Source organism: Syngnathus leptorhynchus, chromosome 13 (assembly GCF_054491065.1).
Source record: "Syngnathus leptorhynchus isolate UIUO chromosome 13, UIUO_Slep, whole genome shotgun sequence".
NCBI classification, from domain to species: Eukaryota; Metazoa; Chordata; class Actinopteri; order Syngnathiformes; family Syngnathidae; genus Syngnathus; species Syngnathus leptorhynchus.
This window is the reverse complement of record NC_141207.1, coordinates 7,353,604-7,381,188: the sequence shown is the minus strand read 5'-3', so window position 1 is coordinate 7,381,188 and position 27,585 is coordinate 7,353,604. Positions and strand designations below refer to the sequence as shown.

At 45.2% G+C, this 27,585-nt stretch overlaps 3 protein-coding genes across 5 annotated transcripts in view; 2 read left to right on the top strand and 1 right to left on the bottom strand.

Moving 5' to 3' along the window:
• ralgps2 (Ral GEF with PH domain and SH3 binding motif 2) overlaps window positions 1-22,265 on the top strand; it is a 31,314-nt gene extending 9,049 nt beyond the window's left edge. The window contains exons 5-21 of the mRNA XM_085927500.1: window positions 483-533; window positions 3,396-3,479; window positions 5,039-5,128; window positions 5,214-5,306; window positions 5,470-5,596; window positions 16,521-16,658; window positions 16,725-16,815; window positions 16,876-16,943; window positions 17,007-17,145; window positions 17,217-17,368; window positions 17,481-17,535; window positions 17,890-17,967; window positions 18,574-18,679; window positions 19,174-19,266; window positions 19,995-20,100; window positions 20,206-20,297; window positions 20,367-22,265. Coding sequence (XP_085783626.1) covers window positions 483-533; window positions 3,396-3,479; window positions 5,039-5,128; window positions 5,214-5,306; window positions 5,470-5,596; window positions 16,521-16,658; window positions 16,725-16,815; window positions 16,876-16,943; window positions 17,007-17,145; window positions 17,217-17,368; window positions 17,481-17,535; window positions 17,890-17,967; window positions 18,574-18,679; window positions 19,174-19,266; window positions 19,995-20,100; window positions 20,206-20,297; window positions 20,367-20,396 — 1,593 coding nt within the window. The 3' untranslated portion in view covers window positions 20,397-22,265. The remainder of the gene's footprint in view (window positions 1-482; window positions 534-3,395; window positions 3,480-5,038; window positions 5,129-5,213; window positions 5,307-5,469; window positions 5,597-16,520; window positions 16,659-16,724; window positions 16,816-16,875; window positions 16,944-17,006; window positions 17,146-17,216; window positions 17,369-17,480; window positions 17,536-17,889; window positions 17,968-18,573; window positions 18,680-19,173; window positions 19,267-19,994; window positions 20,101-20,205; window positions 20,298-20,366) is intronic.
• Window positions 6,409-15,298, bottom strand: angptl1a (angiopoietin-like 1a). 2 transcript variants are annotated; one of them, XM_085927502.1, is made up of 6 exons: window positions 14,798-15,298; window positions 10,004-10,259; window positions 9,320-9,940; window positions 8,049-8,242; window positions 7,262-7,532; window positions 6,409-7,189 (listed from the first exon to the last, which is right to left on the bottom strand). In XM_085927502.1, the coding sequence occupies exons 2-6, from the start codon at window positions 10,191-10,193 to the stop codon at window positions 7,002-7,004; spliced, it is 1,464 nt and encodes a 487-aa protein (XP_085783628.1). In that variant the 5' UTR covers window positions 10,194-10,259; window positions 14,798-15,298; the 3' UTR covers window positions 6,409-7,001. The 2 variants fall into 2 exon arrangements, with proteins under 2 accessions (XP_085783628.1, XP_085783627.1); XM_085927501.1 differs by having other exon boundaries at window positions 9,320-10,259.
• Window positions 22,266-23,165: 900 nt separating the features above from the next.
• On the top strand, window positions 23,166-26,403 carry fam20b (FAM20B glycosaminoglycan xylosylkinase). 2 transcript variants are annotated; one of them, XM_085927503.1, is made up of 8 exons: window positions 23,166-23,382; window positions 24,309-24,505; window positions 24,583-24,830; window positions 24,924-25,010; window positions 25,074-25,355; window positions 25,459-25,650; window positions 25,727-25,786; window positions 25,862-26,403. In XM_085927503.1, exons 2-8 carry the CDS (start codon window positions 24,377-24,379, stop codon window positions 26,091-26,093), a joined length of 1,230 nt encoding a protein of 409 aa, XP_085783629.1. In that variant the 5' UTR covers window positions 23,166-23,382; window positions 24,309-24,376; the 3' UTR covers window positions 26,094-26,403. The 2 variants fall into 2 exon arrangements, with proteins under 2 accessions (XP_085783629.1, XP_085783631.1); XM_085927505.1 differs by lacking the exon at window positions 23,166-23,382 and adding an exon at window positions 23,395-23,628.
• The last annotated feature ends 1,182 nt before the right edge of the window (window positions 26,404-27,585 follow it).

Genomic DNA, 27,585 nt, shown 5'->3' with positions numbered 1-27,585 from the left:
ACTATAAAATACACTCCTAAGTCTAAATTGTGTGCCTTGGCTCCCTCTAGTGGTACACATGCAATCACTGACAGTATAGTGACATTTTTTTTAATAACATATGGTGCATTTCAGTATCGTTGAGTTATATTTAACTTTAAAGGATTATATGTTTGTGTATATTTTTAGAACTGATTTTCTGGCTTTAACTTGTTATAATTTATTGCAATACATTTATTATGCACAGTTCAGTTGGTTTTACCTTTGACCTACAATACATCTGCATTTAATATTCCAACACTTTATCTACTTGATTGATTGGACCTTGGAAATCTAGTTTCAATAGAAGTGACCTTGCTGCAATGTGAACACACACGTTTAGCCATATTTTCAACCACAAGAGGGCACTCTCTGGTTTCTCATCCTAATCTTTATGCTATGAAGAAAGATGTCTTATTTTGTCCAATTGTTCTAACATTTTTTTTTTTCATGATCCCCTCCAGGGCCAGATTACGCTCATGGATTCTCCTGTGTTCAAAGCCATCCAGCCTGAGGTGAGACCTTTTATGTCTACATACTGAAACAGCCATCATAATATATTTAAATGCCTTGAAGCAAGTCTATCATTCTTGATCCTTTTGTTGGAGACCTATTAAAAGTGAAGAAAAAAAAAAATTCCATAACATGTCTTTGTATGGATTTACAGAGAGAGGTTCACAAGGCCACGCTTATTGTGGAAGCGAGCGAGTGTCTGTTACGTGTAGCCGAGAGGAGGAGGCAGAAAATACTTGATTGAAAGTCTTATTTTCCATTTCCTTGTCCTGCTCATGGTAATATAATGTGAAAAGCAGGTGCTTGTGTGCGCGCGCCTGTCTGCCATCTCAATTGTGTTCCCTGGCTGAATAAGAAAGTATTAAGTAACCGGTTGTGTAATATTCTTTTTGACTTGGCACTTGTTAGTTTTGTCGCAAAGAGCTTTCCAGCATAAAACACAAGTGAATTTAGTTTTTTTTTTCCCCGTAAGAATCTTAAGTTTGTCAGAAGATTTTCGTATTTGCTTGACTTTTGACGTATGTTTTTCCAGAACATGTTGTTTAACTCCCAATGTTTTCCGTTTCCACGGGCTAGCTTACAATTGTTCAATTAGAACGGATTGAAAAGGCATCCCGTCGTTGTGCGCTGTTTGTTTTCTTTTGGATAAAGGTTGCAAAAACGGCAACACGGGAAAAATTTGCTTCCAAAAGGAGATGAGAAGGATCTTCTTTGTTTGGATGTTGTAAATTAAATTTCACGCCCTGCGTCGTAGCGTTCCCGCCTATCTTCACATGGTATCAGCTGAGGCATTTTTATACGATGCTCTTGCGTAAGCGACATAACAACAGCTCAAGCCCGTCTTCCACGGGATTAAATCAAAAAAGCGTTCCACGTTATTAAAAAAAAATATTCCGTCATGAAAACGAACCAACGTTTGACTTTATTGCTCCCAGGCGATTTTTGTTCAATGAGAAGCACGGTGGTCTGGCCTCTGGTTTGCCTCCCAGTAGCAACGGAATAAGTGGTCTCTAAAAACCTGCATGCTCTCCTTGAACTGGTTGTAACGTCGCATTTCATTTCAGTGCCACCTTAAATTGAGATGGTTGACAGGCTTGTCTTGAATTGAAAATCTCTTTGGGAACAATTCGTCATTTTTTTTGCACTGCAGACGGTCTTGACGATGTCTTTCCCTTTCGTATGTTTGAAAGTTAATCATCTCAAGATGGGAGTGGATGAAATATTAAGTGACAGAGAGCCTTTGCCTCCCAGTCACTCATGACCGCATCAGCCTTGTGACACACTGGAAATCACGTAGGCTTGTATAAATGGAAGGTTTTGTTTCTATAGCATGATTAATTGTGTGAAAACAAGCACACAAAGAAATCCACCCAATTTTGGATCCATCTCAAGGGGCGGCCATTTTGCCAATTGCTGTCGACTGAAAATGACCAATCGCCATTTCACCTGCTTTCTGAGTTTGGTCATGTGATGCTCGCAATCTGAGCCCTGATTGGTCAGTACCTGAGCAACTGATGTCAATATCGTCTGACGGCAAATGACTAAATGGCCGCTCCGTGCGATGGGGGGAGTAAAATGATTGAATTTGTCTCTTAATTAATATTACACAAACTCAACATGAATCAGTGTTAGTGGCACATTATTGTAAAGAACATTTTTGACTTGACTTCCCCTTTTTTTTTTAAACATTTAATAAAAATTCTATGTCATTGACCTTCCATGCAGACCAGTGACCCCTTTAAAAAAACCAAGACTTTTACAGACTGTAAAAAAAAAAGGGGGGGGGAGAAGTTTTCACGGCACACAAGTTGGGATTGACTGAGCTCGACAGACTGTAGCAAAGGTTGCGCCGTAGACTTGACGTGATAACACGCTCGGGGTAATTTTACTGCTCTTGACAAACGATCAGTCCAGTGGACTGTAGCAATAAAAACGCGCCTGGTAAAGTCATCGCCGACATTGGTGCGCACAGGAAAAGGTAATAATGTTGGCTGGGACATAGAGCAGATCCTCGCCAGTCCACACTTTGGAGGCGGCTGTGCGTTTATATGGTTGCCCTTATCCGCCTCGTAATTCTCTCTTCCCTTTGTGTGTTTTTTTTTTTAATCCAAACAAGAGGAAACAAGTCCGTCTGTTGACTTTCGGCACTAAACTCGGCAATGTCCCAAAATCAGTCAAAGGTTTCTGCTGATGTTCACATCATCAACAATCCCTGTTTTCCTTCCCTTTCCTATCTCTGGTCTCTTGCCGCAAGCGCGCTTGTTCAATCCATTTTTCCATCATACCTCCGCTCTTGTTCTGGCACGTTCTCAGGCCTCCCAGGGTACCCGGCTCTGCAGGTTTCCGTTTACAGTGTAGACGTTGGGGGAAGGAACCGCCGCGGTATCACTCATGAGGTCATCCGCATCTGCGGCTGTCCTGCAGCTGGTTATCTTATTCCGCACCGACTGGGCTGCTCATACGATATTTCTCACGTAGGTCCTCCCGGACCAAAGTGTGTCTGTAGTGAGAATTGCTTTGACCTGCCGCCCGGTGGTCAAAAGCCGTCGAGACCATAGAGCGCCTTTGTTCAGGAAATGGCACTGGGAGAGAATAATAATTAGCATGGTCAGCACAAAAAAAAAATGAAATGAGCAGTTGATTTGTCTCAGCCACATCCTGGCAGGTCAAGTCCTCCACATCCGTGTCTGAACCCCACCACCATTTTGGACTCGGGTCTTAACTCCCCGTTGTCTGCTTTCATCATTTGTCATTGGATATTACAAAGGCTGAGGTTCACATGTTGGTCTTCTGTTCGACGGGACCCATGAGCTTTTTTTTTTTTTTTCAATCACCCTGATGTGTTGTTTTTTTTTTTTCTTCAGGAGCTGTCAAGCTGCGGTTGGAACAAAAAGGAGAAGCATAGCTCAGCTCCCAACGTCGTGGCCTTCACCCGCAGGTTCAACCAGGTGAGCACGCTCCATCATTTGCAGATTACACCTCATCCTTCCACCCTTGTCCTCCTTTTTGGGATTATTCAAGTCGCAGATCATCAATCCTCACTATTAACACACACACAGAAATTCATCTGGAATTTTTTTTTTCTGAAAAATGTAAACAATAGAACAAAGGGTCGCTTTTTAAATCCCGTCCACCGAGCTGCTTTAAAACCTCCTTCAGCACCTAACGAGCATAAACGAATGAGACCATCCGGCAAGAATGCGTTGCTGAGCAAAGCAGTCATTGCACGGCAGATCCCAAATTCAAGATGTCGGGCGCTCCAACCCCAGCCAAGGAAAATTAGCCGCTTGGATAATGGGATTGGTCGGCCGGACTCCTGCCGAGCAGACATAATCCTCGTCCTTCACTTTGTTGGCATCGCTATCCGCCAGGAGCGGAGCCCCGGCCAAGCAATTAAATGCGAGGCACAGATAATAATTTACAGTCAGTGTTGACGAATACACCGTGATCTGACTTTATGAGTTTAGTCACAAACGCTAATGCGGTAATGGCTTTCATCCCATAATATCAGATGCAAATGCCAACGTTCCACAAAACCAACGCACCGATACGCCCCTCGCTACGAGACATAATTACATTTTCCCTATTCCGTCGGCAGTTCCAGGTTATTACAAATATTAATAATTCAGTCACCTTCGGAAGATTTTGATTCCGCGTCAAAATACGCCGGCCTTGATTTTATTGGCACTTCTCGACTTTCCCACTTGTCTGCGTCCGACCTGCAGTTTGGTCGACCGATTCCACACGCCGCGAACGTGGCAATTGAAAACTCACATTTTTTTTGTGCATTTTTTTTGCATTCTGCACGGAAGAATGAATGAAGAAACATCCCTAGATCAATAAAATGGACAAAAACTAATAGAAGAAATCAAGATGTAGATTATTTGTTTTCGGCGGGAGTGGACAGTGAATGTCGCGAGTCGCTGGATAAACGTATCACTCGCTAGTTCCTTGCCGCTCCCTCGAAAGAAAAACAACCCACGGCTCTCTTTCCAAGGAAATAGAAGTCAAAAGCAGCTGTGGGGTTCGAATGTGTGCACGTCCCACGCAGCGCAACACACCTGTGTTGGAAGAAGGAACATTTTAAATGAGATGCATTGACGTTTAGAAAAAGTCGTCTTCAGTCTTCTTTCCATTTCTGCCAGATTGAATCAATGATTTGTTTGTATGCAGAAACACTCCACAGACTCGTACGCGTTCCTTCTTGAGTTTATAAATAATGTCAATGCTCTGGATATTTATTTAAACTTTGTACAACTGTTCCCAGGTGTCCTCATAACATCTCGGTGACAAGCTTTTGTCAAAATATACCATCTTCAAGCCTGTTTTTTGTTCTCATGCCAAGCAGCTGTTTTGCTGGGTTGACTTTTGTTACCATGGCAACTAGATGAGAAGGACTTTGATGAATATCACATTTTCCGTCTCAGGTTTTACACCAAGGTTAGTTTTGTTGCGCTCTAAAATTATTTCTCATCATCTCTGTGTGTTTTTTTTTTTTTAAATCCAGACCAGTTTCTGGGTGGTTCGGGAGATCCTCCACGCGCAGACGCTGAAGATCAGAGCCGAGGTGCTGAGTCTATACATCCGCACCGCCAAGGTACACACATCCCCCACCTCTTGCATAACACCACTTCAAGTCCTGGCCGTTGTTTGCATTGAAAACACACGACTTTACCTTTCAGAAATTGTGCGAAGTGAACAACCTCCACGCCGTCATGGCCGTGGTGTCGGGCCTGCAGAGCGCTCCCATATTCAGGCTCACCAAAACATGGGCGGTGAGTATTTTCCTCCCCATTTTAAAGATAAACCTGGTTTATTATTTTTTGGGCTGTTGGGGAACATCTTTAAAAAAAAAAGTAAATTTTTTTAATTTAATGTTGTAAATAATGCAGTAAGGCAAAAATAGATAACAATAATCCAATTATTGCACCCTTCTAGTTACTGAGTCGCAAGGACAAGGCCACGTTTGACCGGCTCGACTTCCTGATGTCCAAAGAGGACAATTACAAGCGTCTGCGGGACTACATAAGCAGCCAGAGCATGGTGTCGTGTATACCATACCTAGGTAACACACACGCACACACACACACACAAACACACACACACCCTTGTTTAAAAGGAGCCCATAAACATCAACAGAATATGTCGGAATGCGACAGTGTGAAAGCGTAACACAAAATGGCATCATCGGCTTTGTCTTCCCCGCGCCGAAAACATTCATTTGGCCGTCCGATGTTCCTTCCCGCTAGAACAAACCTATAAATCAGCGAGAAATTGAGGACTAAGTCGTCTTTCCTGTCATATTTACACCCTCTCCTCGCTTTGACGCCAAGATGACATCATGCACCGTTTCCAGCGAGGAAAATCCTGTTGTGTTTTTAGGCTTTGCTTACTTACCGCGTGTTCTGCTTTTACTTTGGCAGATTGTGGAGATGGTAGCGAAATTCTGTTGTGGTTTTTCAGCTCTGCTCATAACAAGGAAAGATAAGCTAGCTTTTTTTTTTTTTTTTAAAGAGAGGCAACGGCAGTAACGTGAGTGACCCTAAAGCTGACCTTATCATTAGGCCCGGTAGACAGACCGCCTCTCTGTCTGCGCTTTTTCCAACAGTGCCACTCTGTTCAACGCTCTGATTAACTTGTTCCTGTTCACGCAAGTCAATCACGGGTGCACACAGAGTCCTTCCTTGTTTGGAGTATAATTGCCTCGCTCTTTGGGGTGTCTCGCGTACTGTACTGTAAGTGAATTTACATTGGTCGACTCTCGGCTGTGTCTGTAACGCTAGCGGTCTAGCAAGCAAGCTAGCAAGCGTCTTAATTTCTCAAACTGAACAGTAAAGGCCACACAAATGTTTTACAAAATACTTTTAATGGGACAGTTTGAATGACAACCGGCGGCGTGTCACATTCTTTATCCTTCATACATATGTAGCCCCCAACCCCCATCGTATTTTTTGCATTTCCAAAACAGGGCTTGAGTGGTTTTTGTGGCTGTATGCATAAATATTTCCAGTTGACAAATGACATTACTGGGCAAAATATCAATAGAGAAAACTGCGTTAACCATAAATACCCGCTGATATAATAGAAAAAAAAAAGTGGCTTTGTGAACATTTCGGCCTGAGTATTTATTTCAGTGCCAGGAATTCCTAAAAATGTCATGTGACCCTGGCAAAGTATGAACCAAGTTTATTCTTTGGCCCTTCGTATAAACAAAATACTGACTATTCCCAGGCTGGATTCATGCTGGAATTGCTCAAGGGAAAGAATTCCGATTTTTTTTTTTTTTTTTTCCCCCTCTGACTTGAGGTTCAAGACTGTTTCAATTCATTTGGGCATTAGAGCTGCTCGGAGTCCATCGATCCTCGCGAATGCCGTCGTTTAGTCCTCCTTGTACCTGTACAGTGTTTAGTCAGGAATATTTTTGGTTGCGTGTGAAATAAGAGATCGAGTTGAGCCGATGCGGCGAGGTTCTAGTCGATGGGTCGGATCATCAGGTGCACGGACTTGAGCGAGTAGAACCCCCCTCCGTATTCGGCCCAGAAGATGCCGTCTTGAAACTTGCTGCGGTAAACTCCGCCACTGTACCACACGCCGTTCAAGTTGGTCTGGCCACACGCGTTGTACCACCAGCCACCCTTGTGGAAGTGGGCGCAGTTGCCTTGAGGAAGAGGAAGGGGGAGCCATCAAGAGCAACCCAAGCCGATTCTCGCCACCTCGGACCGGCACGTACCTGAGAAGGCGTCCTTGTCTCGGTCCAGCGTGGTGAATTGTTTGCCGTTGTGGCTGGTGAAGGAGTCGCCGGCGTTGCCCTGGTAGGCGCCCAGTCTCAGGCGGTAGCCCTCGCTCTCCGACTCCAGGCGGAAGCTTCCGTACTCGGCGTAGACCTTCTTGCCGTTCCAGTCCTCCAGCTCCACCATCAGTTTGTAGTCGCCCTGCTTGGCCAGGTTATAGATGTTCTCCAGCCCGAGCCAGTGTTCGCCGTCGATGTTGCCAAAGCCTCTCTGCGAGGGGAAGATTCAAAGTGAGAAATCATATTTCTAATTTTAGTTCAAGGCTCCGGCGGTGTTAACCAAGCGATAATTTGACTCGCGGAGATGTTAACGTAATAAAGCCGAAGCTCGTCCGTCGGGATTTCAGCGCGGCTCAATTGAAGCAAGTTTCGCAGCTGCTCAAATGACTCTCTGGCTGCGCTGCCGAACGGCGGCATTGATTTCTAAATGTACTTTATTTTTATGACATGACAGAAAAGTCCTTGAGCAGACATTTTCGTGAGCCGGTTGTGTATCACAATGAAGTCAGGAAGTTAAAAAAAGGCTGACTCATCGGGAAGAGTAAACACGCCGCGTTTCCATCTGGGTCTACCGGCACTTTGCTAATTCTGTATATTTGCGTTACGGTGCCTGACCACGACTGCGCTTTCTTTGAAAATATGCAGCTAAACTGTTTACAGTCACGGAACACGCGTTCATTTAGTGGCCTCGAAACGAACCCGCCATCCATCCATCGGTCCCACTTACCTTGTAGTTCTCCCAGTTGCGGAAGAAATTAACCGAGCCGTCCCGCCGCCTCTGCAACACGGTCCAGCCGCCGTTGTCGAGGCCGTGCTCGCACCAAACTTGGATGAGCCGCTCACTTCCATCAGTCTTGAGCAGGTACATCCCGCTGGTGGTGTGACCGGCTTGCCGCACCTGGAAACAATCCTTGAATGGTCCTGAAGTTTAACAGAAAAAAAAAAAGAAAATCAAATTTAACCCTGCCCTCCCACAAAAATTAATAATACTACAAAAAAGCCACTCAAAAAAAGAAATCAAGACAATCATAATACAATACAATATGAAAATAAATCAAATACATTGCAATATAGTATGAACAAATAATATAGTGATCAAAAACCTGAAAAAAGTATCTAAAAAAAACACAATTTACCCCAAAAAATTAATCAACCTAGATATAAATGCAATAAAATAATAATAAATAAGATAAAAATGTAATGTATGTATATTGTATGTATATATCGTGATATAATTCAAGTACTTTGATGAATAATGTAAAAATATTTAAAAAGGAATCAATTTCGTCAGAATCACGTCCCGAAAATCACTTTCAATAAACCAAGAAAAAAAAAGTGTCAGTGTCTGGAGGGGATACAAAACATCTCCTTACAGCCGCAAACCTCCAAACATCCTGTCGTCTCAAGCCATCCAAACACACTTTCGATTGTTGTGCCAATGAATATTCACAAGCGGGTCGCCATAAAGCCGAAACAGCTGAATCATCCCACCGCGTTTCCTCCGTTTACCCTTATGTGAGTGTTCGTAAACTACCATGAGGGGCTGACTTTAATATCACAAAAACCTTCTGCAATGTCAAACTTGGATGCTTTCGTTTTATGCCGCTCGCTTTCTTTTGACACAAATACGCTCGTATGGACTGGATGCTCAAAAGCCTCGTAAGGATTTGTTCGGGGAGATGTAGTTCCTTTTTGTTTTTGGACCCAAATCTGCCATAATTGGCTACACATGCTCAGTGAAGGGCGGCCAATGGAGGACTGGATGATTTCACTGTCTCACTCGCATGCCAGGGATGCATCAAAAGTGTTTTTGTCTGCACGCTCAAAAGAATATTCAAGATGGTGGTCTGTCAAAAGTGACTAAAGCAAGACATTTAGATTTTTTGGGCGGGACTTACTCCCTTCAAGTCTTCTTGCATGTCCTATAGGGTTTAAGTCTGGGGATTGAATTTGCTGTTTTGCCACGACTATCGTAAAAGTAAGGAGACCGGTACCTACCGTCAGATGTGAGAGTCCCCTGCGGCGGGGGAGGTTCCATCCCAAACGGGCTGGGAGTGGGCGAGTTTGTTCGCGACCCTCGCGAAAACGCCCTGTTGTTGTGGTCCCGCTGGATTTCGTTGGTGAAGCGGTTGTTGATGGGTATGGTCTGCGGCACCACCTGAACCAGCGGCGGCGCGGCGGGCATATCGCCGCGCCCAGCCGGTCTTAAGCATCGTTCCTCCAGAGCCGAGATGAGAACGGACTGGTTGTTGACCACCCCGGCCATGGTGGCGAAGCGGACCTCCAGCTCCTTGTACCTGGAGTTGAGCCGTATCATCTCAGAGGTCACGTTAAGGACGCGGTTCTCCAGTTGGGCCAGCTCCAAGGAGTTGTCCCGCTTCCTTATGATCTCATGCAACAGCTGCATGTAAAGCTGGGTCACCCTGGAGTTCATGTTCCTGCTCTCTTTCCTCAGCAGCTTCATCTCGTTCACCAGGTTGCCGTCCACGTCCACCACCAGCTGCAGCGTGTCGATCTCACGCCGCTGTTTGCTCAGAACCTCCCGCACGTCCGCTATGTCCATGCGGGTCACTCTGTCCTTGTCTGGCTCGGGGCCAGTGGAGCTAGCACAGATCGGACCTGAAAATGTTGGACAGTGAGATCTTCTGTACGGCTTCAGACCTTCCAAAAAAAGTTTCAAACCTGTGATTTTCTGCTCAGGAACTAAGAAGGTGTAGGAGCACTTTTTGGCATCGGGATCCGCGGGAGCTCTTTTACTCCTGTGAAAAGACGTCTCTTTGGTCCTCCGGGTTTCCCTGGAGTTCCCGCAGGAACTTCCCTCCCACAGGGAGAGACAGAGTAGAGCGCACAGGCTCCACATCAGACCCCGCATTGCTGTTTTGGTGGATTGATGGACAGCTACTCGCGCTCCCCCTCCTCCAAGGGCCCCCGGGCCCGCCTGCACGGAGACCAGACTGGCGTTAACTTTGAGGAAAGACCTAACATGACAATGTAAAGTCAGAAAAGCATCCATTCTTCAACAAAGTCACCAATTAGTCTTTCTCCTCATCAAGATTCTATTTCTGTTTTCTCGACCGGCACAGAAACGCTGACGCCACCCCACTTAGCTCCCTCGGCCCCGCTCTTGACATCTTCTAAAGCGGTTGCATCGCTCTTGACAGTCAATCCTGACTCATCGCAAAAACCACAAAACCCGGTCCCTTCTGTGTCTCCCTTCATGACGCAGTTGTGGTTCTTGAAGGAGCCTTTTTTTTTTTTTATTGAAAAAAAACTCATAGATAAATTACAGGACAATGTAGAGCCAGAATACCTTACCTGAATCGCTCGAGTTCGTATTGTTTTTATTTACCTCACTCGTTTCGCAGGCCTTCTCACTTTCTACCCCTCATCCCCCTTTTTCCTCTTTGCGGTTTCCAGCTAAATCACTTAGACTGAAAGCAATTTGGCACACACGGGGGAAACCCGATCCCGATTTGTCTCCCCAAATAGCAATAAGATTAATTCCATCGCTCGTCTTGTTCGTCACTCTTGACAAAACGCGCGTGTTCAATAACATGGCTGTGAAAGCAGCAAAAAACAGCGTGGAACAAAGCAAGCCGCCGCAGGCCTCCAACCCCGCCCGCCTTACAGTATATTTTGGCAACACTGACCGCGTCATAAGTCTTTCAAAGTGCACAGCGGGGTCCTCAACCTTCCAACAGTTATTAACAGGCCTCTTCTCCCGGCTCGCTATATCTACACTGCCGTCTCATCTACCTGCTTTGTACTTTTGTCCTATGGGGATCTTTTTTAGTTTTAACACGGGTGGGCGGGCTAACTTTTTTTTTTTTTTTTTTGCTCGGACATAAGTTCCAGGCCAATTCTCAAGGAGTTAAAAAGACAAAAGTGACGCCACCCCACCCGTGGTTTAAAACCACTCTATGATTACCAAGTGTCATCTATTGATGTTTATTTTTTTTCCTGTATATCTTTAGCTTCAGACCTTATGGCTAAGACTTAAGACCAGTTTGCTGAAATACTCATTTAATCAATTTGACAGAGTGAAAAATGGCTGTGGCAGAGGTGTGTGAGCTCTTTTAGTTCTTGACATTTAGGGACTCATTTAAAATGTTTTTCACCCAACTTGTTCACAATGAAAGCAAGTCTTTGTGCATATACTTGCGTTTTTTCCCCTTGTAGTCGTCCTTTATTAATTAAAGAGTTCAGTAGCAGCTTTTTGGACGACCTAATGGTTTAAGTTATTTTCCTGCCCACTCGTTTGCATATCATTAGAAAATGTAAACTCTTCCATGTGTTGCTGGTTGCCTCACTGCTGAGGAAAAATGTTTTTGGCTTTGAATATTGGAAATAATAGTTAACGTATGCTTGTGGTCGGGGAGTGGGGAAACAAAATTGCTTAAAACGGCAAAACGTTCGAGACAATAAAACGCTTTCTCCTATTTGGTTTACGTCATAAGCAATTTATTGCGTTATGAATAGGACAAATTCTCTGCTACTTTGGTTAACAGTATAAAAATAATTGGAAAAGAAATGTCAATAAACAACAAATAAATCAAATCCATTCACCCTATAAAAATTAAACACGCTTTCGTTTTCTTTAGTGGACCACCAAAAATGATGTGGCGGGCCATTTCTGGCCCCCGGGCCTCGAGTTTAATGCTTGGGATATAAGCTACATCCCTTTTTTGAGTCAAACTCATTCATTACATGTTTTATGGACATAAGAGATCATTTTTCAAGTCTTGATGCATTTTCCACCCATCAGGCTCTGTAGATTGTTCCATGCACCAATCCCCACTGTCTGCAGTGATTTACCAAAGCTGTAACCTGGGAAAAATGTATATTTTTTTATAGCCCGTATTCTGTATTCCCCACCAAGGAAAAAAAAAATCCCCATCTGGATTTTTGACAAAAAAAAGTTCCTGAAATCCACAACAAATGAACAACAAAAATCTGTGTCCATCTGTCGGCCAAGCTTTTGATTGGGACATCTTGTCACCAGCCACTGTTTGTGCTACACACAAACCGGCTCCCTCCTTGCCGACACAGATGTGACGCCACAAATAGTGGGGGGGGGGAGTATCTGTAAGCAGACGAAAGCCAGCATGAGGTGAGCCCAGCACGCCGGCTGACCTTTTCAGCCTCCAAAAAAAAATGCAGCCTACTAAAATGAAAAAAAAATACCTCTGAAAGAAATTAGCCATCGTCACCAGCGTGGGATGGAAAATGCTTTTGTGTTGCCTTATGAGCGCCAGTGTTTTATGTCTTGCTCTTAAACACCACATGTGGGATGTATTTAAAAAAAAAAAATCAGCTACGAAAGGGTTTGCTTCACAAAATCGGGACTTGGGCCAACAGACGTGTCGGAGGGCCTTCCCCGGGGGATTTATAAATGAAAGATCGTGGTGGGTTAAAATGGAGATGTTTTCCCAGATTAAGTGGCTCACTTTGGAGTTTACATCTTTGGCTACTAAGTTGACTCTCACCTTGGCTGCACCCTTAAGAGGCCCCCGCAGCCCCCCTCATCTGTTTTCCTTCTTCTTGTAGTGAAACCCTAAACATGTTTCTTGATGGTTAGGTCAAAGGTCTTTACGCTGGATTAGGGTGCAGCCCCACCCTTCCTCGAGCTAACCCCATCTGCTCCTTCAATCAATCGCACTTTTGTGGAGAGAGTCTGTCACCCGGTCAACTTTTGTGGGGGAAGCGCGAGTTCATTTAAGGAGTTGATTGTATGAAAACGTAATCGAAAATCATTTCAACATAAATATGAAAATTGACGAAATCAAAGGTTTTCAAATGATGATTTTGTGCTCAGTGGAAATTGACGTTAGCCGGCACGACAGCTACTTAGCTGCCTTAGTAGCCAGATTATTTTAAATCATTTAGCCAAATTTAGACACGCTAACTCTCGTCGTTGGCTATCTGTACTTGTCCAAATGGACTTTTCTACTTCTGTACATTTCCGAGTTGAATTCGTAATCTGTACTTCTCAGTACACAATGAGAGCACTCTCGCTACCTCACAGCAGCCTACTGTGTGCTTGCCTTAAACACACACGGGCATTGTATCAAAAGCTGCTAAATAGTGGAAATTCCCTCTGTAGGAGCCCCTTGTGGTGGGTTCCCCCCCTCTTGACGTCATATAGCGAGTGACGCCGGGAAGGTGAGCCTCGAGCCGGCCGGGGATCCGGGTTTGTCTGGAGAACCGGGAAAAGAATTGTAAGGATTCGTCTCCGGTATTGTTCTCTTCCCCGAGCGCTAATGTTAGCGGTGAGTTAAAAGTTTCCATGACTGCCCCGCACATGCTTGGTTGGATTCCTCCTCCTAATCCTGTGATGACCTGTCCTGTCAACTGTGTCCAGGCTTCTCATTAACAAAGAGCTGCTATAAACAAGACCGGATTTACACTGCGGGTCCAATTGACCCATTCGAAGTCTGGTATATTTTTAGGACGTATTTCCATCTACGATGAATGATTTCAAATAAGCACATTACTCTGCATTATTTATCTTTTTGAATGATGGACACACCTTTACTATAATTCGGACCTTATTTAACACCTTAACCATCTGTCAGGTATCGGCGTCCTCGCAGAACCTGAGGTCAAGCGTTGAAATCACTCAGCCGGCGCAGTCCGAGCGAGCTATCAATCTTCCACCCAACTTGCTAACCGACGCCGAAAGCCGGTCACACGCTCGCCGAGCGTCTTATAAACTACTCGAAGGTCAAGAGATTTGCGGTTAGCGTAGCGAAGCTCGCAGTGACCCGCAGTCTCAGGTGAGGGGTTGGAATGTCCTGGATGTTCGTCAAGCATCTGCTTCCTCTTTTTTTTTTTTTTATATCTGCGTCTTCTCTTACGCTCTGGTTTTCCAGACTTATTGGAGCTATGGATAAATATTATGATTTACTGGAGTCTCCCGGAGCGCAAGGTCTTTCTCCCGCTTACCGTTTTACTCCCAAGTTTGGCATATTCGAAAATCCCGTCCTGGTTGTTGACAGCAATCGCAGATGTGCTTTTTTTTTTAGCGGAAAGTTTTCCACCACAATTTGCTTTGATTTCTAACCCCGTCAAATAGCGAGGCTTCACTATTTTGCCATAACGTCACCTGGAATCAAATGAACCCGGCCGGCCTCGGCTGGTTCTATGCCTTTAAGAAAAAAAAAAACAATCTCCACCATCTGATCGGGTCAACCTTCCTCAAGTGTTTTGGCAGGAATGTTGTTTCCTTCCTCTTGTGTTTTTTGTCTCGCTGTCGCTGCTAGGCAGCCGCATATTAAAATGCCACTTAATGATTCTTGCGTGAATACCGACCGACCGGTCTGCATTGACACAGATGGTCCCTGGTGCAGTCACGTGTGTTCCTGCGCCTGACACCGTTCTCCAGAAGAGAAGTCCTGCTTCATAGTTTTGTCTGCCCCCTCCCTCCCACACACACACACGCACACTCTCGTGTTTAAGGAGAACATCTGCTCATACCTTTTTCTGAGCAATGAAGTGGCGCGTCCCGCAGTTAAGGTTTGACGTGTGCGTTGTGTTGTGATTTCGCCGAGCAGCAGCGTCTGGGATTCATCTCGGTCTTCTCCTCGTTTTTGTCCTCCCCGTCGGTGACAAAATCGACGTGCCACCTTACTTCCCCAAAGTTGCACGCCGGGCCAAGGTTGAAAAGCCGGCTTCTCGCACAGACTGAACTCTTGACGACGGATGCCTCCAGTTTTTTCCACAAAGGATAGGGGTGATTTAAGGAGGGAGGGAAGAGGAGGAGGAGGAGGAGAAGGGGTGTGGGAGTTCCACGTTGCCCCCCTCTTTTTTTTACCCCTCTGTTTTCTTTAGAGCGGTCCGGCCTACTTCTGATGTCACTGATTAGCGGGAAAAAAAGGAATGACATTTTTTAACTCGCTATGTGAAGAAAAAAAACAAAAACAATCTGTGTAATCACTCAGGTGCATTCCCAAGCAACAGGTGGCGCCATCTCCCCTGAACCTGTCATTTTACTCAGTGAAGAATAAAAAAAGGCGAATCAATAAGTCTGAATTTCTTTGAATTTAACCTCAATCAGTCGTTGGATCTTGTCATGTAAGATAACCCGACAATCGGCCCTTTGTCGCTCTTGATTGGAAGCGGCGGAATATCCTCCAAATTCAACCCAATTATCGGTGTACGATTACCCCAATTTACCTGATTGCAGCTCTCCCAGTCTCCTTTTTACTCACTTTTCGATGAGTACATGCTCGTTATTCCAAATTAAAGCCGGCGGTACCGCAGGGCGACTGATTAGTGTTGTCTGGCCCCGCCTCCTCTCCCCTTATCAACACAGTCATCTACTTAGAACAAAACCGCAGACGGAGAACGTTTTTCCTTTCTGTTTCACAGACGGTGATATTCCATGACCTCATTCATACTTTCTGCAGGTTTTGTCAATGGCAATCACGTTTCAACAAAAAAGGAGAAAGTGTTGACGTGTTTGGGGAAACCTGCGGGATCTCGCACCTCCGTTTGTGTTTTCCTTTTCACCAACTGCTTGTCTGACTAAAGATTAAATGTGGATAAGATAGAAAGAAACAAGCTGTGGTGCAGCTGAGTTGCCTTCCATCTGCTCTCAATTTTATTTTTAAAGATATTTTGAAAAAAGGACATTATCTTGGATAAACCATTGTGTCTTGCTCACCCATCTAGATTGTAGCAATATTCAAAGCCCGCCCTAATAACATAATCCAGACAGGCTACCCCTAAATCAAGCAAATTTTATTTCCAAGAAATATGCACTAAAAATTGTAGTCATATATTTTTTTTAATCATATTTTGACCAAAGTATCCAATAGACAGACGAAGAAAAAAAAATCTGATTAATCTCTCTGGGAATGATGGCAAGTAGCCGTTTCCGGCTGTGGGATTTTGTGTTAATATTTACGTCATGCGAGTCAAAAAATCAAAACCAGAGAGTCCAAGGCGAAGGAAGGAAGGAAGGGAGGCAGGGAAAAATTGAGGGAAGATTTTTACACAACACAGCGAGTTGGCGGACCGCTCTCGCTCTTGGCTGGTGACTCCGTTAGCGCTCCTTGTCTTGTTTGTGTATTTATCTTTGCTTTGTAATGAGCGAAACTCTCAAAATGTGTGTTTTTGTTACACCGCCAACAAGATGGCTCTTGTCCCCGTTTGACTTCCCGTCAGGCGTTCAACCCGACTCCTTCTTCTCTTTCAGGAATGTACCTGTCCGACCTGACCTACGTGGACTCGGCCTACCCCTCAACGGGGAGCATCCTGGAGAACGAGCAGCGGTCCAACCTGATGAATAACATTCTCAGAATCATATCAGACCTCCAGAGATCTTGTACCTACGGTGAGTCGGCTCCCGTATTGATCCAAACTCCGCCCCCCTGACCGTCTCCTCCACGTGTCTTTTCAGATATTCCGCTGCTGCCTCACATTCAAAAGTATCTCAACTCGGTCAGGTACATCGAGGAGCTGCAGAAGTTTGTGGAGGACGACAACTACAAGTAAGTTGGAAGCATGCAGAGTCACCCGGGTCCACAAAACTTATTATCACCAATGTCCAGGTTGTCTCAGAGGATCGAACCCGGCACCAGCACGCCGCGTGCTAACGCATCCAAAGAGGATCTCGCCGGTGAGTGTCGAGGGTACTTCGACTATGGAGTGCCTCCAACTTAGGGTTCTCCGTCCCACACAGGCCAGGAAGCATCCGCGTCCCCTCTATGCGGCCGCAAGTGTTCGGTGACGGCCGAGGGCGCCAAAGTCCCGGCCACGCCTCCCTCGCCGAGGAACCTACTGCCCTACGGACACCGCAAGTGTCACAGTCTGGGCTACAAGTAGGTCTTTACACATTTTGTCTCTCCCTTCATCTGCTCGGTCAGCCGGTACTGATATTTGTGTCTCGTAGTTTCATCCACAAGATGAATACGGTGGAGTTCAAAAGCGCCACCTTCCCCAACGCCGGCTCGCGCCACCTGCTGGACGACAGCGTGATGGAAAGCAACAGTCCCACCCGGGGCCAAGCCGAGAGCTCCACGCTTTCCAGCGGCATTTCCCTCGGTGAGCACGAAGAGATGGAAGAAAATTGCAGATTTTTCTTATTTTTAAAAATCACATTTTAAGATCTTGTGTTGGTATTTTATAGAAATGCATTTTCTCTCTCTCGACACAGGCAGCAGCGAAGGCTCGGAACTCAGCGAGGAAGTGTCGTGGCCGGCTTTCGAAAGGTAAGACCCGTATGGAGGTCCTCATTCTTTTATTTTTTATTTTTTTCCATCGCAGCCAAGATGATTAAGACCTTCATCCTCGATATGATATCCACAATGCATCCTGCTTTTCTAAGGCCGCCGCGCCTCATCCCCCGCAACACTTTTAAGACTTGACAATATCTTGAAATCACAACCGGTCCCAAATTGGCATCGCTTCACTCCCAGCTGGGATTGCAAATCACTTTCCAAACACAACTCGACGCTCCTCGATTGAGAAATTGGCGCTTTGAACTATAAAAGGAAAACGTAAAAAAAAACAAAAAAAATGTTCAGTGCCGCCTACCTTGTCCTATCTTATCCTATTCTGAACAGGACTCGGTTCTATCACTCTCTGGGCCCAGTGACCCGCGTGGCCCGCATCCCCTACCGAGGAGTCCTGAGGCCCAGCAGGTATACGCACTCGACCAGATTATCAAGCCCACCTCAACTCAAACCTGGCTTTCTTGGTGCCCGCCTTTCCGCGCTTGCCCGGTGGTGGCCATTTTGGGCTTCCTTCCTGCGTGTGTGTGTGTTTGTCTTTTAATGCTGGGCTCATCTTTTGGTGTGTTGGGGTGACGGCACAAATACGATCAAGTGGAGGAAGTGATTTTTTTTTTTTTTCCTTTGGGTCTATAATCTACTTTTGCTTTCCTTCTCGCATGTGTTTCACACACGCACCCACCTACTAACACACACACGTATAATCACCCCCCCAATTAATTCATTGTCCATCATAAAATCAAAATCAGAATATTTAATTTAATTTTCCAATTTCAATTCATCTCAGTAGAAAAATTGAGTTTTTTTGCCCCCAAATTTCCAGCTTTATTATTTCTATAAGATCATGAATTATTTTCTCATGAACACATTTTGGAAAACATTCATTTTAGCTCGGCTTTTCAGATTACGTCTCGCCGCTACTTAAATCATATCCACCACACGTCACACTTGTGTCCGTTCCGGTTTGCCCTACGCCTCTCAAGTGACACCCCGTTTCATGTCGCCCCCTTTTTGCAGTTCGGCGGAGTCCGAAGAGCTGGCCGTTCATCTGTATCCCGGAGCGGTGACGGTGCAGGGGGTGCTGAGACGGAAAACCATACTCAAGGAAGGCAAGAAACCAACGGTGAGAATACGGCCGTTACATTTTTTTGTTCTAGCACGTGAGGCGCTTTGACATTATCCGGACAAATTTGGAGCTCTCTGGGTGTTTACATTCTGGCTCCCAGTAGCATGCTTGATTAATGATGTGGACAAGGCAACAAAAGTCTTCATTGTTAATCCGCCCAGTGCACATCAGGAATATGAATTAACATGACGTCTTTGTCCTCCCTCGCACGCCTCGGCGTGGTCACTGAGGTTATTCGCAAATAACGGACGCTCCCCACTTAGAAATGTTTGCTGTAAATCACCATTACGGTGGAGTTTATTGTCAACATATGCTAATTTCTGTTCACCGTCTATGGCGTTTTGCATTATATGTTAGCATTGAGCTAGGAGACTTTGTTCACTTGAATTTTAAGGTTCGATCGTTATGTAATAGAGTGGTTTATGAATGAATGAATGAATGAATGAATGATACTTTGGGGGGCATTTGACATCATTTTTATGTGCTTGCAGGTGGCATCCTGGACCAAATACTGGGTGGCTCTTTGCAGTACCCAACTTTACTACTATCCTGTCAAGTCCTTGAAGGCAACAGAGAGAAAACACGTAAGACACACAACGCGGCCACTTTGCGAGCGTGTTCACATCCCGCGTGCCGATGAGAGAGCGCTAGATTTTCCAACGCTTGTTTTGTTGGCGCAGGTGATACCTATTAAATGTTTTAACACGCAGCACAACGCAGTGTACCAAATGACCCCAACAAACATCATTGATTTTCCCCCCCAAGACATCTGATAGCCATTATTTACTCTCGTGGTACACAATGATGTCAAGAAGGAACATTCCACTTGGTGTGCGGCAGCAGAGAGGATGAAATTTGTTTTGACTGCCCTTCGATTGAAAAGTCAGCAACGGACTGATTAGTCTATAGATCTGTGAAAGATTATCCTCAGCGATGTTATTTTGGGAGGGAAATTTGATTAAATCGAAAAAGATACCCGTCATCGGTTTGAACACACGCAATGATTTTTAATCATTATAACCAATTTTTTTTTTTTTTTTAATATGAGCGATCGCAGGAAAATTATCACGGGGGGAATTTCTTGCACAAAGCTCCTTCTTTGGTTTCGATCACATTGACGACGGTGTGAAGCGAAACGGTGCAGGAGCCGTGCCGTGTGTGCGTGCGTGGACAGATGTTAGCACTCATTGACTAATGAGAACAATGACATCACTCCTGTTCTGCGCTTCGCTCACCGGCTAATGACAACCTTGTGGAGGAAACACGCACGTTAAAGGTACGTTAACATTGTTTCCGGTTGTCATCCTGCCAGTTCAAGTCAAAGTCCAGCAAGAGCGTATGCGTGGTGGGTCTGATGGCCATGATGGCGGACGATCCCGAGCATCCAGATGTCTTCATGCTGACTGACTCGGAGCATGGTGAGTCACGGGAACATCATCTCAAATGTTGTGTTCAGGGGCCAGGTTGGATGTTTAAAATGCAATGTGAATTTGGATGTGATGATTTGTCTCTCGGTTGCCTAGGTAACACCTACAAGTACCAAGCGGGCAACCGGATGAACGCCTTGCTGTGGTTCAAACATCTGAGTGCGGCGTGTCAGAGCAACAGGCAACAGGTCTCGTTTCACCCTCAAACTCACATTTCAGCTTTGCGCTTCTTCAACTCCAAATTTTGACTTCCGCAGGCACCGGCCAATCTGATGTCATTCGAGTGAGCGGCCCCCCGACGAGGAGGCGGCGGAGCTTTTCGACGCACCACTTGGAGCTTTCACTGCCCGGTAAAGCCACACCCCCTTGCCCCCCGCCCCCCCCTCGCTGCAGCCTCACCTGCCACCACTGCCTTAAGAGACAAGCCGTGCGTGTGGACTCGACTACTGAACAAGGAAGCGCACCACTGCTCTCACGTCTGAGCAGGTGATTGAACTCTAGCTCACCAATCAGACGGAGCTCATCCTCTCCTCCTTTTTGATTTTATTTGTTTTCCTTTTGTCCTATCGTTTTTCTTTTTACGGGCGTCCCCTTTCTCGTCTTGCTCAGCCGACGAGGAGACATTGAGAGGACTCCTTTTGGGGCCATTGAAAACATTTCAGGGCCCACAGTTTCGAGGGAAACTCTGATCTAACCTAAGGGCTCCCCTAATTGGTGGCTTCATGATGTGCTTTCCTTTGTTTGTGTCAAGTGTTTTGTACATAAAAAAAATGTGTTTGCAGGGAGGTGCTTACGTCATCCCGCACAGGTACGATATTCCCAGAATCTAAGCTAACACTCCGCTTGGATGCTTCCTCCTTTTGAACAGCTTTGGGTTGGCAGATGAACAACAAGCAGACTGTGAAGCAGATAGTCTGTGATGTGGACTTTAAAGCTACATGGAGGTGCGCAGAATGTTGTTTGTATTTTTTTTTTTTTTTTTTATCAGAAAAATAAGTAGTGTTATGTTTTTTCTTCTTTTTTTGGGAGAGTCAGTGCAGTTGACACAGTATTACCACGCAGTCAATTGATTGCACATTGTGTGTCTGTTACAATGAATTTGAAACTGTTACACTTTTTGTCGTTATGGAAATGCATCGGTGCCATCAGAGTTTACATTTGAATTTCGAAAGTAGTATTAAAACATTTTGTATTAAAATATTTCGTTTTGGAAGGATGAGTTCAACATGGACAAAAAATTGAAATAATTTAACATCTTTCGAACAATAATTTAAAACCTTCAGCGTCTCAAAAATTCAGTGTAAAAAAGCCACATGAGTGATTTTAAAATATTCAGTTCTAAATGGAATGCTTTTGGAAATGGTGCATTTTTAATGTAAATAATATAACATTTAACAAGCAAAGGAAAATCAACATGATGTGAGAAAAAATGTCTACAAATATATATTATAAATAGTATGAATTCTGAAATGAATGAGAAATGAATTCTCTAAGACATCCAGATTAATCTGCATCCAAAAACGAAATATTTCAACAGACTGAAACACCTTAATTCAATTGCAACTCCGATGGCACCAATCTAAATCCACTTTCTTTTCCACCTTTATGTTTTCGGCGTGTTTTATTCTCACCCCCCCCCCCCACCTCCCAGTTGTAGCGTTCGCATCCGCACTTTGCCAATGTTGAGCAACACGGCAGGGTGTCGAGTTTGTTGGAAAGCGGCTGTTTACATTGCGTGCGTTTACATCATCTAACCATGGTGAGCTCCCACTAATGCACTTCACGGACCCAACAAGCAAACCCAAGAAAGTCGCCAACTGACTTGATCAGGCCCAAACAAAATCAGCAGACTTGATCAAACAAGTCGGACCATCCTGTGGGAAAACCAAAGCCAAGGCTCGGCAGTATCCTGCACACCTGTACGTACATATACAGACAGTATATATAGATGTATAGCCAAATCTATATTTTTAAAGGTCCTAACTTGAGCCACTAGCAGCTGTGAAACAATCATCTGCGTCGTGACTTGAAGGCCAAGTGAAGAAAATGGCGGCCCCCCCTGGGAGAGCTTTGGTTATTTGGGAGAACTACAAAAGAAAAAGGCTGTGAATGCATGCAAATAAATAATCTTTGTCGTCCTTTGAGACATCACCACACTGCATTTGCGACCTTAATGAGAACAAGTGACGGAAAATAGATTTTGAGCACCTGTGAATGGACAGATGTGGGGGGAAAAAAAAAGTTGTGCTTAACGGACGAATGTTTGAAGGTTGAGAAAGAATGCACAAGTTATTTGTACAGAAGGTATGGGTGGTTACAACAATTTGAATCATACTAGGAATTTTCAAATTACCAAAGGAGTTTCTTGTGAATTTACTTTTGTTTACCATTTATGTAGAGTTTTGGTCACGTCTTTCATTTAGTCAACTCGCCAATCCTAAGTCAGACAATGACTGTGAGCGGAAGGGGCAAACTGGCAAGTAGCTCACTTGAAAATTCCTTTTTCCGTTTAAAGTGGACCCCTGCCCTCTATCCCCCCCACCACACCTCCACACACTCCATGAGTTGATGTTTCAATACATGATGTGTTTCCATGCTGTGAATGAATCCTGCCTTCTGAGCGAGAGTTTGCCATCCACAACATGTCAAGGTGGCAACGCCAATGTGTACATGCCCCCCTTTGTGTGTGCGTGCGTGTGTAAGCGCTATGACCTCATGCCGAGTGATGCGCTTACAATTGTGAACACTGAGAACTAATAAACACTCTGCCCTATTTTTTACTCCACACATCCGCCTGCAGCTTTTCTCATCACTGTCAAATAGGTTTACTTTGTGAGATATTTTTCACAATAAAATATTCTTAAAGAAATTTAAATATCTTCAAATAATACTTTCGAGACTGTCAGGGGTGATTCATTGCTTTAGATCAGTGAAACAAATAATAATAAATGTGATGCAGTGCAGTCAACACGGCTTTTCACAAGATCTGTAAAATCCGATAATTTTAAACGCACCGTGCCGAATGCCTCAACTCTATACGACAGCGCCCTCTGAAGGATGTTAGGAGAGCAGCAGCAAATGTTTCAGAAGTGGTCGGCACCAAGCGTCACCGAACCGACAGAATCCGTAGAAGCAGACCGGAACCACCAAATAGGGCTACCGCCCGGGATTGACTGACCGACACGTCTTCTCTAGGAGGGGGAATAATTCAATTAACATCACTAATTACTCAGTTCGTCCCCTATATAAAGGTGGATCGCGTATGGCCGCGAGGTGAGAAAACGAACGATGACGTTAGCTCGCTAACTAGCTTAGCTTTAGCTTCCATAGCCAGGTGCATACAGAATAGCAATACAGGTTGGCCAAAATAAAGATTGTTAACGTTCAACCTAACAGCTGCTAAACATACAACCAACTATTTTTCACTTTGATTTGAAAACCTATATGGCTATTTTCATACATAGAAACAGCATTGACGTTATGAAAGAGCGATTGTTCCTGCAAGAGGAGGAGGAAGAGGTGAACTTGCCTGCGTGGCTTACACATTCGCTCATCTTAATACGTTTAAATAAAAGGAAAGATGTTTGAGCATTCATTATGTGTTTTTCCTCCACTGTAGAATAGTTTAGCATATTAATGGAGCTGTCACGTTAGTAGTGAGGGAGAGCTGTGCACGAGTTGACACTTGCGACCTGCAAGATTAGTACTACCTGGGAAGTCAATAATGGAATTTTGTCACAAATAATACTTGTACGCCGTTAGCAATTACATTTTAGATGACAAGTCTGTACAGTAATAGGGTCACTTCCACGCAGGGTACTCGTGACACTAAACTACAAGTGCCAAACTATTAGTACAGAACCTTAACAAATTATAAATGATCAAATCGAGCTATGGTAGTTGAAAAATAAGTTTTTGAAATCAGTGAATAATCGTTTTTATGACTTGTGATTTCAGTCTCAATCAAAATAATTGTGATTTTTTTTAAATATTATTTTTATGATTGTTTTGGAATCCTTCATTCTTTTTCTAGATGAGTATTTGCAACGGTCAAGCTGACACCAAGAGCTGGCAGCGGTATGGTTGTTTTTAATTAGGGCATGGCGTCAATCTGTGGCACTCAGCAGGCCATGTCTCGGGGCGCAAAAGAAAATCAATGGTGTGGCCGTTCTGAATTTTGCCCCCCTCTCTCTTCATAGGCGGCCGCCATTTTGCCGGCGGGGGGGCGGCGCGGCAAGGCTGAGGCTGTGAACGAGCCGAGGCGGACATGAAGCTGAAGCAGCGCGTCGTTCTGCTGTGTGCCGTGCTCCTCTTGCTCGGCCTGGCCAAGATCTTCCTGCTGGATGGCGGCGAGGGCTCGGCGGCCAGCAGACGAGACCTCAGGGCCTTCCGCAAGGTCTCTCGCTCGGTCCCTCACTCGCCCGGTGACCCGTTCCACGACGGCCCGTTTACAATGTGATGTTTGTCCTTTAGATGGAGGCCAGCCTGTCGCTGACGCGGGGCGCTCGCCTGGCCCACACTCTGCAGTCCCCGTGGGAGATCGCAAGCCAGTGGGTGGGTCCCAGAGAGGTGTACCCCGAGGAGGCGCCTGAGCTGGCCGCCGTACTGGGCGCCCTCAGCCAAGCCCGCATCGAGCGTGCTGACGTGGGCTACAAGGGCACCCAGCTCAAAGCCTTGCTGGTGCTGGATGGGGGTCAGAAGGTGGTCTTCAAACCCAAGAGGTCTTTTAGAACTGACTTTTATTTCTATGGTTAAGATCATTTGTTTTTTTGTATTTGGCTTATTGGTACCACACAGCTGTTTTGTTGTTCCAGATACAATCGCGACTACGTGGTGGAAGGGGAGCCGTACGCCGGTTACGATCGACACAACGCAGAAGTGGCGGCTTTTCACCTGGACAGGTGCGTCACCTAAACTCATCGTCCTGGCAACCGACATGCTTACCTCACCTCACTTTACCGTAGGATCCTAGGCTTTCGAAGAGCCCCCCTAGTGGTGGGAAGGCACGTGAACCTGCGCACGGAGATCAAGCCCGTCGCTAGCGAACAGCTGCTCGGCACCTTCCTGACTCAGGGCAACAACACGTGCTTCTACGGGAAGTGCTACTACTGTCGGGAAAGCGAGCCGGCGTGCGGCCAGGGCGACATCATGGAGGGGTCTTTGACGCTGTGGCTGCCCGACGTCTGGCCGCTACAGAAGCACCGACACCCCTGGGGTCGAACGTACCGGGAGGGCAAGCTGGCCAGGTAAGGGCTTTCACGCCATCGAGGAAATTTGTCAATCTGAGCTGACAGCTTTAATAAACTCCTAATGTGCCATTGTCATTAGAATTGTAACATTTGTTCTCAGGTGGGAGTACGACGAGAGCTACTGCTCGGCGGTTAAGAAGATGGCGCCCTACGACGCGGGGCCACGCCTACTGGATGTCATTGACACGGCCATTTTCGATTATCTGATCGGGAACGCCGACCGGCATCACTACGAGAGTTTCCAGGACGACGGCGGCGCCAGCATGCTCATCCTGCTGGACAACGCTAAGAGGTTTTGGAGAAATCTTACATTTGGCCTGCATGGACATGGAGATTTAATTCCTATTCCTCCTGGTTTGTCTTTTCAGCTTTGGAAATGCCGCCCTGGACGAGCGCAGCATCCTAGCGCCGCTTTACCAGTGCTGCATGTGAGTAGATCTTTCGCTTTTAACTCTTCACATCTACGTCAAAATCAATAAATCGACCTCCATGATTTTGGCTAGGATCCGCGTGTCCACTTGGAACCGGCTCAACCTGCTGCGGGGCGGCGCCCTGAGCGCGGCCATGCGGCAGGCGCTGGCCTTCGACCCCATCCGGCCCGTCCTGGCCGAGCCCCACCTGGCCGCCCTGGACCGTCGCCTGGCCGGCGTGACGGCAACCGTCAAGCAGTGCATCGAAGCCCACGGCCTCGACAACACCTTGGTGGAGGACCGCATGAACTTGCCGCACCCGTGATTTAAAAAAACAAACAAAAAAAAACTGACTTTTTACAGGGGGAACTCACCTCTTGTTTTTCCTCCTCATGGACGTGAGGAAAGAAGGAGGAAGCGCGTGGACCAGCTGCCATCGTGAACGCTGTCAGAGAGGTGACAAAAAAGCCAAGTGTACATATTTAAATGAAGTACCATAGATATACTTCATGTGTTAATTATCATAATACAGCATTACACGATTGTGTGTATGAATGCGTGTGTGTACGTGTGTGTGTGTGAGAGCAAAGTTGCCATACTGTGCCGTTAAGCTACTGACATTACAGACTTGAACAGGGGAGGGAGGGAGGGGGCGGGGCTCCATCTTCAATATTAAACAAAACATTCATTTGACTGGGTGGTTTTTTGTTTTTTAGACATACTACAACAACTAATAAAATACCGAGCAGCTTTGGAAAATTACTAGACATAAGAAATGTAGCTCAGACAAACCCTGAGTGAACTATCTTCAAACATGATCAGGCAGGTCTTTCCCGATCAATCCAGACGTCCTGGAAAAACATCTTAGCTTGTATGTTCACCTCCACTGATTTATGATATGGCTTACTTCCATCTAGATGTGTTAGTACAGAGTTAGCACACATCCATTTTTTTTTTGGGACTTGTAAATTGAAGCTAATTTTAGTCAAGTTATGTAACTTCTATGTATCAATAGTTGACAAGCTCATCAGTATCTGTTTTTGGGGAAGCTGCTTGTGTGAAACTCTGGATTCTTTTGTTTTTTTTTAATCTCTCCTGAGACTCTCTCTGGTCTCATTAGCGGGCAAGTTTGTTAAACATTTACACTACTTCTGATTACAAGCCCGAGTGAAAGTATGCTTGCGTCTGTCAAACTTGCCTCTTTCCTTAAAACGTGGAAATGCAATATCAAGGTTTGCACAAAAACTCCTCGAGCTACCTGCACTGCAATGGCTTTTTCCATGGCCCATGTCCAATCTCTCCAGGAAGTGTCATGAGTAGAAAGTTTCAGGCATAGCCTTTTTATTGATTATAGGCTGCATCAAATAATTATTAGCTTGTCTGTCTCTAAAAAGTTTTGGAAGTTTTGTAACCTGTGAACCTGCAGGGACATGTACTGTTTTTTTTTTCCCCCCGTTGCTCAAATCTGTTGAATCTTGGTAAAATCAAATGTTCTCAACCTTTAGCTCATTTAGAACATGGCTGCATTATTATTATAAAATTTGTTAACGCTATGTTCAAATTTAATACCACGATTTATTATGTACTTTTGGCAATGATGTAACAAGGCAAATGTTGCCACTTGCTGAATGTTTGCGAAATAAGCTCTATTTGCATTGATACGTTGGAATCAATAGGCTACAAAAAAAAATAATGATCCATAAATATTTTTTTAGCTGCCTTGTTCTTGTCTGAATGCACGAGAAACTCCTTTTCCCGAGTTTTGCTAACACTTCCGTATTGCAATGGAGGTGTGTCCCTCATTTGCATATGTAACC

Coding starts and splice junctions, on each gene's coding strand:
- angptl1a (XM_085927501.1), bottom strand. CDS start 10,193: ATGCGGGGTCTGATGTGGAGCCTGTGCGCTCTACTCTGTCTCTCCCTG. Junction 7,533..8,048: donor GCAACTGGGAGAACTACAAG/GTAAGTGGGACC, acceptor TTCCCCTCGCAG/AGAGGCTTTGGCAACATCGA. Junction 7,190..7,261: donor AGACAAGGACGCCTTCTCAG/GTACGTGCCGGT, acceptor CTCTTCCTCAAG/GCAACTGCGCCCACTTCCAC.
- fam20b (XM_085927503.1), top strand. CDS start 24,377: ATGAAGCTGAAGCAGCGCGTCGTTCTGCTGTGTGCCGTGCTCCTCTTG. Junction 24,506..24,582: donor ACCTCAGGGCCTTCCGCAAG/GTCTCTCGCTCG, acceptor TTTGTCCTTTAG/ATGGAGGCCAGCCTGTCGCT. Junction 25,651..25,726: donor CTGCTGGACAACGCTAAGAG/GTTTTGGAGAAA, acceptor TTGTCTTTTCAG/CTTTGGAAATGCCGCCCTGG.